Genomic DNA, 18748 nt, shown 5'->3' with positions numbered 1-18748 from the left:
AAAATCATAAAAGAATAGATCTATACACAAAATATTTCAGAGGGGAGCATTTCAACAGCCTGACAGCCTCACTTGGAGACTTACTAAAAGCATCAGGATTATTGTGCACGTCAGTATTTTAATATGAATCACCATTTTAATTTTGATTTTTGATTTTGGAAATGAAATGCTTCTGTCAATCCACCTTGAATCAATGAACAAAGAATATCCTTTACTTTGATGGGTGTCTTGAATATCTATGAAAATGTCCTTAAAAATGTTCTATCAAATGTACTTGGAAAGAGTTTATTGGTTCCAGCTATAAAAGTGTAATCTATGCAGTCAGAATACTTGAAATCTAGCAAGTAAAAAATGCTAAGTGATTCTGTCAGGGAGATGTAAGGTTCCTATTTTATTAAGAAAAATGAAAAATTCTTGCTTTGAGAACAGTTTTCTTTTCAGATTATTTCTTCTCTCCCTCTTTTCTAGGGTCTGGCATACTGAAGCCAAGTGCCAGTCTTATAAAATGTTACATGCCTGAGTATTGGTTTTAGGTGAAAGAGATGTGGTGCGAGCCTGAGATCATGCTGTGTTCCTTTCCATCTTACACACACAGCAACACATGCCCAGATTCCAGGACATGGCCCTGCAGTGGGAAGATCAAAGGTCCATTGGCGCTGTGAGCCAGGGCTGGCTGTGCTGCTTTTGGCCACTGTCTTCATGTGGTGACAAGAACAGCAGCGCTCTCATTCTGTCCACAGCTTTCCTTTTGGCAGCCTGGCATTTCTGAAGTCATCTCAGTGATGTCTGTATTGTCCTTTCCCCCCTTCTATTAAAATTTCATCTTCTCCTATTGCCATAGCATATGTCCATGCCCCAGGAAGAGCAAGAATATCTGTTCTCTGGAAGTCAGAGTTTCCTACACCTGAAAGCTTTGTATCCTGCCAGGATACACTGCATTAGAAAGGAGAGGTAAAAAAGAAATGAGTAGCAGAGGTCAACTCATCACCTGACAGGACGAAGCAGAGGCACTTTGAAATAGCTGCAGTATTTGAGCCTGGATGCTGAGGGAGTTTTTCTGAAAGCTCTTCAGGCTGACATGAACACATCTCTGTGTGCCACTTTTCCAGCAGTACATCTTAACCAAGAAGCCTTCAAAAGAGCTTCCTTTTCACCAGAATATCAGCCAGCACTGTTGTGCTCAGGCACTGATCCTACTTCAGACAGGGTGGTGCTGTGCTGCAGGGCATGGCATGGTGCTGCCAAAGTGCCAGCTGGGGTGGGATGGCAATGCCCCTCAGGACACTCAGGTGGACAAGGTGGCTCCAGCTGTGAAAGTGGAGTTATCCACCAATTCTCACTGAAGAGAAAGGGCCTCAGCATTCAGGATGAGGTCAGGCCCTTTTACTCTGTTATTTTAAATGTCTGACTTTCCCTAGGAGGCAACAAAAAGCATAAATTTAACAGTCTTCATTTTTGCAAAGAAATGCAGGAAAAGGAGAGCAAAACTTCATCTATTGTAAGCATATTTAACTCAACGAGGTGAGACTGAAACTGTTTTGTACTCATTTACAGACAAGTAAAAATAAATGCTAGGTTTGGACTTATTACGTTGCTTCTTCTGAATAATTGCCTTCCCAATTGCCCAATTTTTACTAATTTTGTCTAATCATCTGTGTTCATAGACATAGCTCCTTTCTCTTTGATATCAGCTCACACACATAATCCATTCTGTGTTATGACCTCTTCTATTTCTAAATATGGTCTTCCTGCATTCATTCAGCTATCCTTTAATGTGTGTTGTATTGTTCAAAAGTTAGAATTTGCTTATAATGTTCAGAAAAATCTGCATTTGTCAATATAAGCATATGATAAAAAACAAAATGAACAATGAAATCTTAGCTTGGACAAGTCTCCTTAACTTTAGTATTTTCTAGTCTTTCTTATTGCTTATGTTTGGTGCAACAGATGCTAGTTGCAAAAGTTTTCTTCTTTTTCAGCATCCAGATTAATGAAAAAAACAAGATTCTGTATTTTTATAGTAGTGAAGGTGCCTGGGAATACAGAGGCCAAATCTCACCTTCTTGCTACATTGTGTAAATCAACTTTGGCGTCTCTCAAAAGTAAAGATGTTAAAAATGTCAAGAAATGCAAAACACCCCCTCAGACATATAAAGCAAAAATAAAGAATATATTTCCTAATTTTCTTACCATTTATTTTCTGTCTCCTGATGTAAAAATGGAGACAACTATAAAACCTCCTATTCATATCGGACATAATTTATATTAATTTTCATTGTTGCAAATTAAAATCTAGGACTGAAGTCAGGAACATATCCCATGAAATTTAGAGGATAAATTTCTCCTTCCATCTTAGAAATTAATAACATATAATATAAAGTTTACACCTAAGTCTCAAAAGGAAAATTAAGGGCACTGATACTCGTTGGTCAATATGCATCTGAGATGTAAACCCAAAATGTTACTTCAGTAATTAATATCTTCACAAAATCAAATGATTGAATTAATTACTGTGAAACTAGTGAGCAATTTACTGTACTCAGCAATGAAATTTTATCTCTGTTTTTTTTCTAGAATGTCACGGTAATGAATTGTCATTGTTTTTGTTGACTGTTCTTTCAGATTACACCTTCTGCATATTATCTTGCAATTTTTACATTTTCAAAGTGGTCCACACTTTATCATAAAGAAGATTCTACCATGAATGTTATTCTTTGACTGACTGATACTGGCAGCAGAGCAATTCAAGGGGAAAATGATAATGAAATGCAATATTCCCTAAGTGAATAAGCAGCAATAAGCAACTTTATAGTTAAATTATATCTTAGGGAATAATTTAAAAGAGCTGCTATTCTAAAAGATATATGGGGAAAGAAATTATTTAAAAGGTGCTACTTTACAGGAAAATAATTCTTAATAGAAGTTTTATGTGCTCTTTAACTAGTAGAGAAATTGATAGGAAATAAAAAATCTACTGCATTATGTCAAACTCCAGGATAATATTTATAAGAGCCTTTAGGCTTTTTGTAAAATAAGAACTGTAGATTGGTAAATTCTCTCTAGTGAAAAAGGAATATAAACTTCATTAAAATAATAAAATTGAAATATATGCTATACTCCTTTAGTGCATGCAATGAAATTGACTTTTCATCCAAGTGCATGTGTGCAAATATATTTTGCACCTTTAAGTCAAAAACATGATGCACAGTTTATGCTATTAATCATTTTATCAACTTTTGCTGTAATGTATCAAATTAACTAAGGGTGTATTTCCAGATCAAAGAAAACCACAAAGAGAAATACTTAGTTTGAAAAAACTCTGTTACCACAAGTGATGCTAACAAATGTGCTTTCTCTGTCCCTGCTTCACCAGTGGCACAGGGATGAATGAATTCTTGCATGTCAGTAGCTGGTGTCTTTAAGCATTCAGAATTGATTGCTGCCATCATATTGAGAAGACAAGTATGTTCTTTAATTACTTAGCAGTTTTTCTTTAGGGTTGGAATTTATTTAACAGAAGGTTTTTCATTTCAGGAAAAGAAACAGTCAGCTTTTAATGACTTCAATCATTTATCAAATCCTGTCTTTTATTGCAGGTCAAAGATGTAATGAAAAACATCATGGCTGGGCTGCAGCAGACAAACAGTGAGATGATTCTGCTGAGCTGGGTCCGTCAATCGACTCGCAAGTACCCGCAGGTCAACGTTACCAATTTCACCACGAGCTGGTCTGATGGATTGGCTTTCAACGCACTCCTCCACAGCCACAGGTGGGAAAAGCAGCTTTTCACTGTGACAGATGGCTGTACAGGGCTTGAGGACAGTCTGTCTGTTGTGTGTGGGGTTCAGCTGGTTCCTCTGTGGGTGTTTCAGACTGACTGTTTGCTTTGACCTGGGTGCTGCGTTTTGTGTCCTACTAAATCCTCTCATGAAGGGAGAGCTTTTCACAGCACAACCAATTATAAACAGCTCAGATCCTTTTCTGGAATTTCAGTCTGTGTACTAAGAAGATAGTCTCAAGGAGTACAGGCTTGGAAACTTTTGAGAACAGCAAGGAGTAGATCCAAAACTAAGCCTTTAGGTTGTCCCAGAGGGAGAAGGAGATTTTCCTGTGGGTATTTAGAGGGGGAAATTGTGGTGTTAGTTGAAAGCCTCTCAAAGCTGTTGAATTGAAAGCATGGATTTGCCTCACAAGGACACAGCTGGAGAAGTTGGCCTTTGTTTTCAAAACCTTTCATGTTATTCTACCAGCTGATTTGAGTTTTTAGCTTCTCTCAGAAGTTGCCTTCTTCTAGTCTATGCTGTACAAAAACTCTACCTCTAGAGATTCAGAATTCTCTGGGGGTTCTGTGTATGTCATATCTTAAGGAAGATGTGCAAGTTAATATATCTAAAAAACCCAGTTCTTGCCACCGCTACTTCTAAAGCAGGATTGCTTTTCTCAATGTGATAAACCTCCCAACCTCTTTTTCCTACTACTGATGCCTTAAGTATATACTTGTCTCTTAAAGAGGACTGTCCTGCAAGGCCACTGACTGCTCAAGTTATTAGAGAGTTGAACTTTTTAACTGTATAGTGTTTTAAACAACATCCAGAAATTAAACTCCAAATAAGCCACTCCCTTCCCTCTGCCCTCTCTGACAAAGGAACAAAAGCAGACTTTGGATTGGGATCACAATTTATTGAAAGCAAACAGCAATGGAATAAGAAATGCATAGAAACAACAGCAATAATGATTTTGAAAAAGTATACAGGAAGAGAGGGTTTTTTTCTCACAAAAAGATGGTCACCCCCTTGACTTAGTTCCCCATGGCAGCTGGGACAAGCAGATGACAGACACTCCCTGCAGGTCATGTACATGTGGCTTCCCCAGACAGAGATGATGACTGTTTCCACATGCTGCTCCATGTGGCAGCTGGGAATAAAGACAAGATGGTGAGGAGGGCTTTGAAATCCCAAGACAACAGGAAACACTGACAAACACTCCCACTCTGTGGGGAATCATCCCAGAACAGGTTTCAAACACACCAACTGCATTCCGTCCAGGGAGCCACAACTGTATTTTTCCCTAAAATTACCATAGCGTTGTAACCTCTCTTAGGATGTGACTATAACTTCTCCATTGCCTCTGATTTTACCCTCAGTCATCTTTCCACAATGTCTTTCCACCTAGAAACAATAGCAGACTCTGTTTCCTGATTAGGGTATCTGATACTCAGATATTCAGATTGCATGCTCTGCAGGACCATGTAATATCTGGTGTCTGAAATCAGTAATCAGAAATTCCTTTTTGTCCTTCTCTAGAGGAATTTATTCAGAAGTCTGAACGGAGGAATTAATTCAGGATCAGTCCCTGGCTGGGGAGTGCTGCTGCCAGTAAACCAGACTGGGATTGTCTAGACAAATTTCTGTGTCCTGTGTCAGATTTTATGCACTGCTGTGTTCAGTTCAGAGCAAAGTTCACCAGATGAACATTCATTTCCTGCTTACTGGAATTTATGCACTTTATTCAGGTTTTGTAATTCAGGGCTGCAAAACTTAACCCTGCTTTTACTGTTCTTCTGTCTGCTGCCATAAATCTCGCATAGCTTTCTGCACAGTGAGCCTATTTTCAATAGAAGTGAAGAATTACTCCACAGAACTCTTGTCTCTTGCCCAGTAGTTACTGCACTTATCTGGGAAATGGCAAGTGTTCTGTCAGATTCCTGGAGGCAAGTCTCCAAGACACACCAGTCATCTTCTGGACTTAAATCACTAAGTTCTCTGCAAGAGTTTCATTTCCTCATTTCCTCCAAAGCCCTGATGCAGTAATTTTTAAGATGAACCTGTGATGTTTGATTTTTGTTGACTTTGCATTTCATGTTTAGTGTGTGGGAACACTGAATTGTCCTTCAAGATTTCAGATGGAATCAATTGAATAGGCACACTAGGACATTCCGTGCTCGGGAGCTCCTAACTGTATCCTATAATAATAAAAAACCTTCTGTAAAGAGCCTAATTCAATCACTCTAAGATGCAGGTACATTAGAGATTTGAGTGTCAGAGTGTCTTAGATTTAGTGCCTAAAGAAGACAGTTTTAATATACACTGAAGAAAAGTTGTCCAAGAGTGATTTACATGAATTCTCAGAGAAACCTGGTGTCTTACACATCCTGTGCTTTATAAATAGTTTGTGATTTACTTATATAGAATGATAAACACTCTGATGACAAACACCTCTGAATTTAGATCCTCTGTTTTCCCTGTTCAATTTTTCCAGTTTCTACCTTTTTTTTGGTCAGAATTCCCTATTTCTCCGGTTCTCTTCTGCTTCTTTCTTGTCTATGTCCTTGTTCTCCATAAAGTTTTGTCCAGATACTCTCTTCTTTTTTGCCTTTTCATCCTCTGACTTTATTCCTCTGCACTGGCAGGAATGGAAGCAGAATTAGTCACAAGGAAGGATAGCTATAGTTTGAAAATCAGTTATGATATTTAACTCATACAGTGGACCTGGTGCCTGGTGTGTGCACTTTTCCCCAATTTTAGCTCTATTCCTAGACTGATACAAAAACCAAACTAAGAACAAACCAAAGAACCTCCAAAACCCAACAGAAAACCCCAAACACAAAAATTCTCTCCAAGACTGAAAGAGTGATGTTACCCAAATATTTTTTCATAATATTTAGACTCTCTTAAAATGAGGGTAGATTTTGTGGTAGCATAATATCTATTTTTCAAACCAATTCCTTTCCTTTATGGGCGGTGATATTTTTATTCCTCTTATATAATGTTTTCAGTGATGAACAGGTGGCTTTTTGTTTTGGTTTGTAGTTGTGTTGTTTTTTTTTAAAGAAGTTCAGACAGTAATGTGAAACTTGCATCTGGATGAATTTTCTAAGTACATCCTTAAATGGATTGAGATAAAGTAAGAGACTTTCATGAAGCACTGACCACATAGTATGCTGGAAGAGCAGTAGGAAGCTTTATTTCTCATAGCCTTCTATCCCACCAATCCCTGGCTTTCAGCTTGCTATTTTGATTGGATCCAATTTTTCTAATCCTCTTTCTCTGTCATTTTATTTAGGGGTTACTTTAGGTAGATTTTTCCATCTCTGTAATCGCCATGTCTCCATGGACATTTAGTCACTTTAGCAATTGCTTTCAATACTGAGTGCAAGAAGCAGTGGAACACAGGTCACCTGCCAAATCTCCAAGGGGACGTTAGTGAGCCAGAGGGTGAATTTTCAGGATATAAGCTTGGCACATGATCTCTTGAATGGTACATTCTGAACTGAACTGAAAACAAATACAAGGCAACAGCTGTGGAGTGGCATCATCACCCTAGGAATATACAGAAACTAAAATATTTTGCTGATGAAGAGAAGTCAGGCCTTCTACAATTGAAACTCTTCCTTCTTAAGGCTCCAGATCACAAAGACCTTTGCCCATTTACTTCTTTAAATCATTTTCCTCCAGGTGGATATCAGAGAGAGATTTACCTCTTTCCAAATTTGTTGGGGCTCTTTTTCTTTTCTCCCCCGTTCCTGGTAATCAGGATTTTGAAGTGGGAACAGGTGGCATTCATTATCTTCCTCCTTGCTTCTTTAAAATGCTTGAACTTAGGCCAGGTGACTGCCTTACAAATGAGCACTTCACTGCAGCTGTTTCTGCTTCAGGGTGCTAGAGTGAGAAGGGAAAGAAAATGACATCAGAAAGAGATCCCGGACAGAAGGAAAAAACAATTCTTCAGTAGTTTACATGAAAAGTAAAAGTGAAAACAATGGGATGAAGAGGTATGAAAAAAATATTTTTTTTAGCAAATCACTAGGTTATGTATCAGTTACTCTCTCCTGATGTTTTTCAATTTTGTGAGTTCTGAAAACATACATGAGATGTTTTTGTATAAACAGGTAAAATAGCAAACACACAGCTTTTCTATTGAAATGGAGATGATAAATTTCATGGTCTAACTATGACTATTTTCTGTCTACAATAATCACAAACTGTGGCTTGTCTTATCCATGACTTCAATCTCAGCTCTGTCAGGAGTTGTTTGTCCATAGTATATAGTATACTATACATGGTATAAATTTTCTCACTCTGGTTGGACTACTTCTGTTGTAAGTTATGTAACTGGGGGTCAGAGGGGATGTAGGGAGTCTCTCTTTTTACTTTACTTTTCTTGGAAATATGTTTTGAAAAGATTCAGGTTTGTTTTCCTCCTTTTTTAAATTTATTTTTTTAATTTTTATTGTTTGTATTTCTACTAGTGATAGGAAAGGACTGTTGGTAAAAAAATATTACTGTATGTTCAATAGAAAGTTTGATTTTTACAATGCAAACTTCTCCATTAAAGCCTTCAATCTTTTCAATTTTGGCTCTCCATGGTCGTGTCATAAACTAATCTAAGACCAGAGCTGTTTGAGCTGATCAGTGAATGGCTAGATAAAGTTCAGCATGTTCTTCTTAATTCTAACTTCTTTGAAAATGTGTTGTATTGTTCAGGAAGAAAAGTGAGAAATCTTAGTTATTTTTCCATGGGTTTCCTCCCTTTCAGGCAAGACCCAAGCCGCAGATATGAGAATAAATTCCATCTGCCTTGATATTATTTGAACAATATGGAGAGGACAAATGAAGGCAGAGAATCAGTATTCCATTTCATATCTTTCCTTTACTATTTCATACCTTCTCACTCCTGTATTTAAAACTCCTTGGGAAGCTAATAACAATTGTAATTTGAAAATCAGTTTTAGTGTTGTTTCAGGCTTTTTCAAAAGCTGTTTTCCACTTACCACAATTATTAATCTTCTAGGCTATATTATTTCCCACAATCACACATGGCAGTATTGCCACATAAATACACACAGTGAAACATCCTGACACATAGCTCGGAGAAGCTGCTGCTTCAAGCTGACATTATGACACTGTTATTCTAGTGATAGAGCTACTGAAATGTGTATAGCTACATAATCTTTCAACAAAGTGAAAATCTGGAAAGTTAAATTGCTGTTGGAGTAGAGAGAGCTTTTTGAATTTGTTTTTATTTTATTTAAATCGGTGCTTATCAGAACTGAGTTGCAGTAGGTGGCCATATACTTGCAAACTATCTTAGAATCTGTGCTGCCTGCTTTATGTACAAGACTAAGAAAATGGATAAGAAATCTGACAGTAACATACTAGATCTTACAAATTCTTTTCTGGCTATGTCTCAGAGGGTTCAAATTTTTGCCATCTGTAATGAGTGGAGAGAGATGCTGGATGTTCTTTACACAGGCAGCATGTAAATTCAATGCGGGTGTTAACATGTGATGTTGTTTCAAACTCTTGTGAGTGCTGGAGTGTTTGGTTTTTAAAAAGAAAAAAACCAAAATGACAAAAACCACAAAAACAAACTAACAAAAATTCTGTGTATCTTATAGTGAGCGTCCTACCTCTAGAGAGATGAAGTCACGATAATAATTTTATTCTGTCTTGGTAGGTTAACTTGAAAATATCCTCCTGGATTATACAACTGAAATGTTGGATGAAATTGACTATCTAAGATATTATTAATGATGACAGAGGTTTTCTCAGGAGGGATAAGACAATATTGTGACATTCCTCAAGGAGCAATTGTAAATATTCATGTTCTTGCCCAGTGGAGTCCTGACTGATTAAAAGTATGTTCCCATATATAGAATATTGTATCACCAAACAAAAAATGATTATGTGAACATAATGTGCTGCTCTCAGCATTGCAGGTGTCTTAGAACTTTTAGCCAAATTAAAACAGAAAAATAAAAAGGAAAAAAGAAAAAAATTAGGGTGAGGTAGTCCCTTGAAAACATTTCTTTCCTCTCTTTGTCCTAAAAACTTTTCTTTCCAAATAATCTTTTTACACTCTAGTCTGTGTAGTATATGTGTGACACATTCTTGCCAAGCTTTTTAAGACAGTCAAAATACACAACTTTGTGGTTGCTACAGTGTTCTCTTAGCTAAATTTGCTGTATGAGCTTATGCATTCTATGCCTAGTGTTAAATTTGGAATAGGGATTTGAGTAATATCAGTGTGCTTGCAGAATGAGATGTAGGGGTGTGGTGGCTTGACCCCAGCCAGCAGCTGAGCACCCAACAGCCACTTGCTTGCTTCACTCCCTGTTGCCCCAGGACAGGGAAGGGAATAGGAAAAATAAAAGCTAGAAGACTCTTGAGTCAAAATAGAGACTCTTTTAATACATGGAGTTAAGAAGAATGGAAAAACAAATGATGCAAAGGCAGTAACTGGTACCAGCCACTCTTCAAGCAGGAGACACCTTCCCAGACAAACATCCTCCCAACCTCATTCCTTTCTTTTACCCAGCTATTTATGGCTGAACAAGTTATGTGGCATGGGATATCCCTTTTACTGGTTTGGGTCACCTGTCCCAGGTTTCTTGCCCATCCATCTCCCAGTAGTTTGGGGAAGGTAGACTGAGGGGAAAAAGAGAAGGTCTTGATTTTGTGTGATCAGACTTCAGTAATACCTGGTTTGCTCTGAACATTATTTATCTGTATATTGAAAATATAGCATTGTGTAGACTGCTGTGAACAATGGTAACTCCATTCCCAGCTAAAGGAAAATGGCCAAAAATATTTTTTATTAGTTACGTGCACATGGTGTGTGTTTTGCATGCCTGTGTTTTAGTACACAAACCAGTCTGTAGGATCACAGACTTCATCCATCCATGGGTAAACCCAGAGATTACTACCTAAGTTTCCTCTCCCTTCTCCACTCTGTCCCCAGCCAGATTTAATATTAAATTAAAATTCATTGGTATTTTGGAGTTATTCTGGAGTATTTTCTCCCTATGTGGGAGGGAGAAAACTCTAATATTTAAGCATCTATGCAGAGAGGAGCAAAAACTTAGAATAACATAGTTGTTACTATGCAAATGAGTCCCCTCTGAAAAAATTAGATAGCAGAGCTACATAACTAGAGAACAACTACTAGGTAAAAGGAGTATTTTTCTTTACTCTATTGACATTATTACGATATGATGTAGTGAACATTTTTTCATTTATTATAACTCAGGATACTATTTAAAATTCACTACTAAAACTAATAAAAATGTGAGTAAATCTGTCATTAATTGCAAAATTTAAATTGTGTAAATAATATGTTTGATTTATCAGTAGTTGAAATGATACATTTAAATGTCCCCTGATTTAGAACACTGTATTGAAGTCGCAATAGCATGGTTGTTTTTCTTCATATTACATGCACAGTAATCACAGGGTATTTGATTAAACTTTATTTCTCCAGAGTGCTTGATAACAAATTCTGATTTCCTAATGGATAACTCTTAGATGAAAAGCCAAAGATTGTGCTGTACTAACATTATTTATACTGCAAATAGTGCAGCTGCTAATAGAAGGTCCCAGACTGCATCTGAGCTATAATTCAGTTTTGGTCACTCTGTCTTTTCCTTAAAAGCATATAAATTGTGACTTGGTAGTGTAAGGGTAAGAGTTGAACTCTATGTTTTTACAGGTATTTCCCAACCTTAAGGTTTCTATGACTCTATGACTTTTTTTAACCTGTTGACTGATTTTAATCTGTTGTAGCAGTGAGCTGGTAATCTCAGAAGCAATTGTACTCTTAGAAATTTTAATTGAAATGAAAGACTGGTAGCTGGGGAGAGGAGGAAGGCCTCCAGATGGCCTCAGCAGTTCTGAGGTCGGCTTGTCCTGCCACAGTCCCAATTGCATGGCCACTGCACCTGATCTTTCCCACCCAAGCACTATTTGGGACTGGAATGAAGGAGCCAGTGTAATAAATATGGATAATGTGATTGTGGTGGACATGGATGAGAACAGAATGCAAACCCATTAGAAACTGAGCTTCATTAGTCCCAGGGCGAATTAGCACAATCTTTCATTACAAGAATAAAAAAGTTGATGCTGATGCTTAGCTTTAGAAATATATGAGTAAATGTAAGACTAAAAAACAAGAAACTTATTCTTCCTCTTATTTTTGCTTTAGACCAGACCTGTTTGATTGGAATGCTGTTGCTTCTCAGCAGTCACCTGTACAACGATTAGACCATGCGTTCTCCATAGCCAGGCAGCACCTGGGAATAGAGAAACTCCTTGATCCTGAAGGTTAGTGGAAATTATGTTGTTTGGTTTTTTTTCTTCAAGTGGAAATACAGTTTTGCTATGCATTTGATGATAAATTAACTTGAATGTTTTTTGGCACAAGAATTTAACATTTTTTGGGATAAATTACAAATTGAAGAAAAATCCTTTACTTTTAGTGCTACCTTTGTGCTCTATTGCAATAGCATAAAGCTGCCTATATGTATGTGCTCTAAAGCAATTTTCTTTAGCTTCGGGACCAGGATTTTAATGTGCATGCACTGAACTGGATCTCAGAAAGCTATTGATTTCTGTTTTGAAGATTTAGGACATCTGCAGCTGTTATATCTTCTGGAAAGATCTTGAGTTCAAATTAACTTTTAATGTATATCCAAAACATGTATTCAAATTCCAGGTACTCATATTTTTTAATATGACTTATATTTCTCTATATATTGCAATTTTATTAGGATGATGTCTCATATAACTGTCATTTAATCTTAGCTGTGATAGGATTACCTATTTTACCTTGACTATCTTTTATACATCCTTAAGCAGTCATGTTCTAAGGGTTCCTTGTTTCTCACACGTTCACTTGAATTTTGTACATTTCTATAAATTCTCTGACATAGTTTCTGCTTTGCTGACAGACTAGTAATTTTCCCTCAGAGGATATTCCTAAAACATTCTTTACTCCAAGGCCATTGGAATAGCTATTGTGTTTACATACATATATATATATCTGTGTGTGTGTATAAAGCTCACCTGTGTCCACATAGTTAGGTGATTGTCACTTTTTTCCCATACAATGATACTTTTACTGTATTTTCATGAAATCTCCTATTAAGCCACTTATAAGTGAACTTTTCCATATGTTTATGCTGTTCTCAGTGACTCACTCATGGTGAGATTTTCGCTGGAGGAGATAGTATTTAACAAAATACAAAAATTATTTTAAAGATAGAATTGAGTCTCTTAATGTTCAAATATAGTTGGGCATGTCTCAATTGTTGACTAATGACCTTGTAACCCATGTATTTCCCTCAGAAAAATGTTGAAAACATATGTAGTTGAATGGCACAGAATTTCTTGCCTAGTGCACACTTTAATTTCTAGAACTCAGTTTTGGCAAACCACTGGAGAAAGAAGAGGATTTCTACTTGCTAAAGCATGGGATTGAGCTTGTAAACTCTGAATGAGATTGGAATTGAAAACTGAGTTGTGCAACTGAATCGATGCAGTCACAGTGTTTTCTATAATTGGTTAAACTTTCTTCTTAAAATAGATTAGTGAATAAGTTATTTTCTCTATGCAAGAGTCACTTCTGATTAGACGTTTTATTCTGGTTTTGGCAAAGATACTTGCAGTTGTTTAGCCAACAACTGAAAAACTCTTAAACATTGGTGGTTTTCCAAATGTCTACTGTAATTATTTGCTATTCAGTGTTGTAATTTACAGTGCTAGCCACCTTTTTCATTTTTCCCCTCTGCAAACATTTCCAAAGGAAAATTATGATTTGTACCTATTTGAAAGCATGGATATGAGGAACTATAACTGTTTTGTTTGTGATAGTAAATTTATTTCTAGATTGAAGCCCAGAATTTCTGGTATGCTTGCAAGAGAGAAATCTTGTTTGAAGGTTTTAGAATATTCTTTCTGTAATTTTACATTGTATGTTTATCAAGTCTCCTAATTAGGTATTCAGGTATCTCCTAACACCATATTGTGTAGCAACACTCTTCTCTGGCTGCAAAATGCTAATGTGTTACAGTAAAAGGGAGTATGCAGTGGTGAAACATTGTTTTCCTGTAATTTAATACCTGTCAAAATGGCACATGTGTGATTTGTGAACACTTCAAAGTTTAGTTTTGTTCATTAAATACCTGCTGTCTCAATTTTGAAAATATTAAGTATAAAGGAAGCCACTACTCAGTAAAAGCCTACTTTTCTTCAACCAGTGTAGTAGTCAGAAAAGGTTTGGGGTTATTTGTGTTCTGAAATTACTGATGATTGATATATGTTGAAACAGATCTCTGGGGATCCTATCTTAGCAATTAGGTTTTGAAAAGTAAATATTTGCACTCAGCCAAACAGTTTTTCTAGGTTATATATGAAGTTTGCTTGTTTCTGAGGTAGCTGATATTTAAAGGCTGTCCCACGAGAAACAGTCAGTTTATTATTAAGGTTTTTGATATTTCAAGTCTATCCCATGAGCAGCTTTTAAAAAAAAAATTCAGAATTTGATCTCCATTTCAGCCATCAAAGTGGTGGAGATAAGTTATGTCTAGGTATTTCTTGTAAAAGCTACATTGTGTAAGTTAAAGCTTTTGTATCTGGATTGTTTTTTGGATTCATGCAGAGATGATAATTCCTGCTATTGCCCTTACTTATACTGGCTACTAGGAATGCTTTTTTTTTTTTTAATCAGAGTTGAGGAAGTCCTGTAAGGAGCAGGTAATTGGGTTCAGTGATCTCTGAGTCCCTTCCAACTCAAAATATTTGTGGTCTTTTTGATTGAATCCTGTCAGTGAATGAAATGTAAGTAGGTTTAAATGTCTATCTGGTGTTCATCTGTTGTACTTTCATACTGTAGAGAATGAAAGATGGCAGGAAAAAAATACAAGATCAGGTAGAGGAAATTGGTAGATATTACAGGGTTTTATTTAGAAGAAAGTTGTAAAAACCTATATATTAGGGGAAAGATTCAAAAGAAAGAAATGTGTTTGCAAATCAAATTTTTCAGGCCAAAGTATCCAATGTAATTCTTAATGACCTCCTGTCGTAAGGCATTTATGATTATGCAGGTAAGATATTTAAAGTCTCAGTAATTCTCTCTGTGATCCTTTCAGATAATAGATATTTTTCTTTGCTTGCTCCAAACTAGTATTTGTTGCCAAATATTATTTGCCCAAATCAGATTGTTTGTATATTGATTTCTGGTCAGATTTGAATGGCAAAGCTAGTATATGGCAAACTTACACCACAGTTTTGTGTATTTTTTAATGCTATTTTCTTTTCTCTTTTTTTAAATAAAAAATAAACCCACTAGTTTTGATACAACTAAGGAAAATTTCTGACTGATTTGTCGCTCCTTTTTGATAACTGTGGTTTTCTGGATGTAAATTTGACTTGCCTACATTAGAAAAGATTTCGGTTGATTGTTTTCAGCGTAAACAGTCCAGGTGGTTTTCTTTGTTCTTGAATTTAGAGTATTTCAAGTATAAATAACATAATCACTGAATACTCTTCGAAATTATTAACTCCCTATGTTTCACACTCATTATTTTAAGCTATTGTTATGTCTCACTATCAACTGATGGTGAAGGTATTAGTCATCTTTGTTGGTATGAACCGACTTAAGACAATTTCAGCAAAAGACTTAAAATATCTTAAGCAAATTAACCAAATGATAGAGATATCTGTAACTTCAATTTGCATGTGTTAAAGCTTAAATGATTGATCAAGCCGTTAAGACTAGTCTGCATCTTTTAAGAGTGTCTAACAACCTGGGCTTAGATTTTTAAGTAGTTAAATGGTTCTTTGTAAACTTTTTATCTGTACTGATTTTATGGAGGAACATGCTTCCAGTCTTTGCAAACAAACTTCAGAAAATGTACTAAAGGCCATTATTTATGTTCCCTGTTGGATGTTCACTTTTTCTGGAACATCTTTAGAAATTTTAACCAAGAAAGGAATAGGCCAGGCAAACAGCTACGTGTTGAGGTTAGCAACACATAACAGTTACAAGTTACTGGCTGTATAATGGCATTTATGTTTTACTTTGGCATAAAATACTCATGCTGCATTGGAGCAGAAGGATGTTTTGAGGAAAAGTGGGGAATGATTTCTCAGAAACTGCATCTGGGAACAGATCTGAGCTGTCCTCTTCCCCCTTACAACAACTGAGTGCAAGTGTGGAAGCAGCAGAAGTGTTTGTGTGCTTCCTTCTAGTAATGAATATCTGATTCTTGGTTTAATGAACTTTTCCTTGCTGTCACTTTCCTAATCCTTGTGCTTGTTTGTGCTAGCCCGATAATAAATCGGCTATGAAGTTATATAAGTTCTGTGGTTCTTTTTGGGTAATTATCTAGTTTCTTATACTTTTTGTAGCCTGATTAAAAAAAAAAAAACAAACTCATTTAATCCATCCCAATCATATTTTCTATATATTTTCCTTAATTTGCACTGATGACATGAGTTTTTTGCACCATTATTAAGTGATAATGAGACTCAGACAGTTTTTCATTTGATAATTTTTTTGCTTGATCTTAACTTCCTACACTTTTGTATCTCAACAGTAATGGATTCTACCATACTGGAGCACAAAGAAGAGGCGAAAAACCTCTCAGCACTGTAGTTTGTGATGTTATCAACTCTGTCTTTGCTCAGTAGTTGCACACAGTTGTAATACTTGTTTTCAGTTACTTTTAGTACCCTTGCTGATGTCTTATTCCAAGGGATTATGAGAAGTTTGGGTTTTTTCCTATTGTGCCCTAAAATTTAGCAATGTTTTTGCCCAGTACAGTGTGAAGGTGGGGGGGATATTTTTGGGTTTTTTAGATGCAGGAGACATACAAGTCACAAGAACTACATTTGATATCATGTGTTTTGAGAATAGTTTAAAAAAAGCTCTCTCAAGTCTAGAAATCATAATTTCAGTTGCTCAAAAATCATACAATGGTTAGAAAATAAAATCTAAAAGCATTGTTTTCCTTTAGACTCTCTTTGGTTCTCAAAGCCGGGAATGGTTTTGGTTAAATAAGAGGAAAGTCTACAGGATTCACAATTAAAAGCACAGCATTAACATCACAACCCTTTAACTATTGCTTTGCTGTTTGTCAGCACAAACTTCAGCCCTGGTTCTGGACACACCATCAAGTCACATCAGGAGCTTTGTCTTTAGTTTGTAGCACAAATATGAACTGCAGGATGAGAGCAAGTCTGTAGAAATACCTTCAAAACTAACAGTGGAAAGCCTGAACTTTTATATGAATGAACTTGTAATACATATATTTTCCAAATACTTGCTAGTTTGATCTATATTATTGTTTTAATATTTTGCTCTGTACTTTCTTTTGACAAATATTTACCCTCCAGATTAAACTGCATTTCTTCTTTACCCACTGTTAAGGTGAAAGTTCTACTTTTTCTTTAAGCAAATAGAAATAGTCAACAAAAGTAGTAAATTCACTAGACACCATCTAACCCCACTTTATCTTCCATATTTGTGAGTAGATTTATTACTGTTTCTTTGGCCTGTGAGCAACTGAGTTAACTAGAGATGACTCAATGATCAGTAACTTTTACAGATTTCCATGGAAATAAATGGCTTGAAGGATTCTGCATTAAGACACTCAAGGATAAAATAGGCCCTTCCTCTTATTGGTGGGAAAATCTAAAATAGATGTGATTTACTTTGGAGTGGGGCACATATGCTACAAAAGAAGTTGTAAGACTCTCTATTATGAAGGGTGTGCAGTTTATAATATAGTTTGAAGTACTAAACTTGGAATTATGAAGAACTCTGTAGTAACCTTGCATTGCAGCTGCTATTGCATTAGTTCAGCAATGTTAGCTAAGTATAAATGCATAGAAACGAGAGCTGTGTTAAAATATCTGCAGAATCTAACAGTGGTGACATATATAAAATGTTTTATTAATAGAAGTAGGGGTAGTATTAGTACAATAAACAGAGAATAAGTATCCTTGTATTTCCAGATGATTGCCATATTCATCTTGGATTTTTAGTGATGGTATAATTCAGACATACAACTGCATGTTTCTGTAAAACAGTGTCTGAACTTGTAAAAATATTATTTAAATTGATAAGCCTCACTGACCACAGCTGTTGTTCTTCACGTGATGCTGAGAGAATTTTGGAAGAGGTACTGGAATGTCTTCTGTAATTTCTCAGCTAGAACTCCTGTCCAGCTTCTTCCAAGGTGAGAAGAAGCAGACTGGGTGTTGCAGATACCGTAAACAACACAGAGGTGTTTGGGCTGTGACCCTATTTTTTGAAATTTTTTCCTTCTCACAAGCTTTGGATTTAGCACACTACCACCTTGCACCCCCAAGCATAGAGACACTTCAAAAAAAAGCAATATTCTAAATACTTTTTTTTATGTCTAAATGCTGCTTCTATAAGTAATGCCCTGGTCTTGCTTGAGCAGATAATTTCTCCCTTGTGGCATGGATTTTCAGCTACCTGGGAATAAAGAACTCAGTAAAATAGTTTTCCTGTGTTAATATTCCATAATTACAGTGCCTCAGGAGCCTGGCAAATTGTAGTTGTTGGTCTACTCTGGCAATCACATAGATTTCTTTGCCGCTGCATCACAATGTGAGTAGTTTTCTGTCTGTCACTAATAATACTGTGGTTCAGTTTTTTTTTTTTTTTTCTAGATAAATCTCCTCTGTAAGAATGTTAAAATGTTAAGGTTCAAATATAATTCAAGGTTCAATCTAATGTTTTTTTCTTTGCCAAATTTCTCATGTGTATTTTATGCTGGGACTTGGTATGCCCACAGTCTGTGCTTTAGACTGGAATTAAGCCTGCTTTTTTTAACTCTGTAGTTTGATGGATGAAGCCCTTTGGAGCTGTGTACATAATAGCTCAAAATAATCATTGATGAAAGACAACTGAGAAGAGATCAGTTATAACAGCATTATTTTGT

At 36.1% G+C, this 18748-nt stretch overlaps 1 protein-coding gene across 1 annotated transcript in view; it reads left to right on the top strand.

The window, feature by feature from the left end:
- Window positions 1–18748, top strand: part of LOC102031458 (dystrophin) — a gene marked incomplete at its 3' end in the record, with an annotated part of 438907 nt that overhangs the window by 198693 nt on the left and 221466 nt on the right. The window contains exons 6-7 of the mRNA XM_005424869.2: window positions 3597–3769; window positions 11980–12098. Coding sequence (XP_005424926.1) covers window positions 3597–3769; window positions 11980–12098 — 292 coding nt within the window. The remainder of the gene's footprint in view (window positions 1–3596; window positions 3770–11979; window positions 12099–18748) is intronic.

Source organism: Geospiza fortis, unplaced genomic scaffold (genome assembly GCF_000277835.1).
Source record: "Geospiza fortis unplaced genomic scaffold, GeoFor_1.0 scaffold20, whole genome shotgun sequence".
NCBI classification, from domain to species: Eukaryota; Metazoa; Chordata; class Aves; order Passeriformes; family Thraupidae; genus Geospiza; species Geospiza fortis.
Note: the sequence above shows the minus strand (reverse complement) of the source record. Positions and strands in the feature narration are given on the sequence as shown.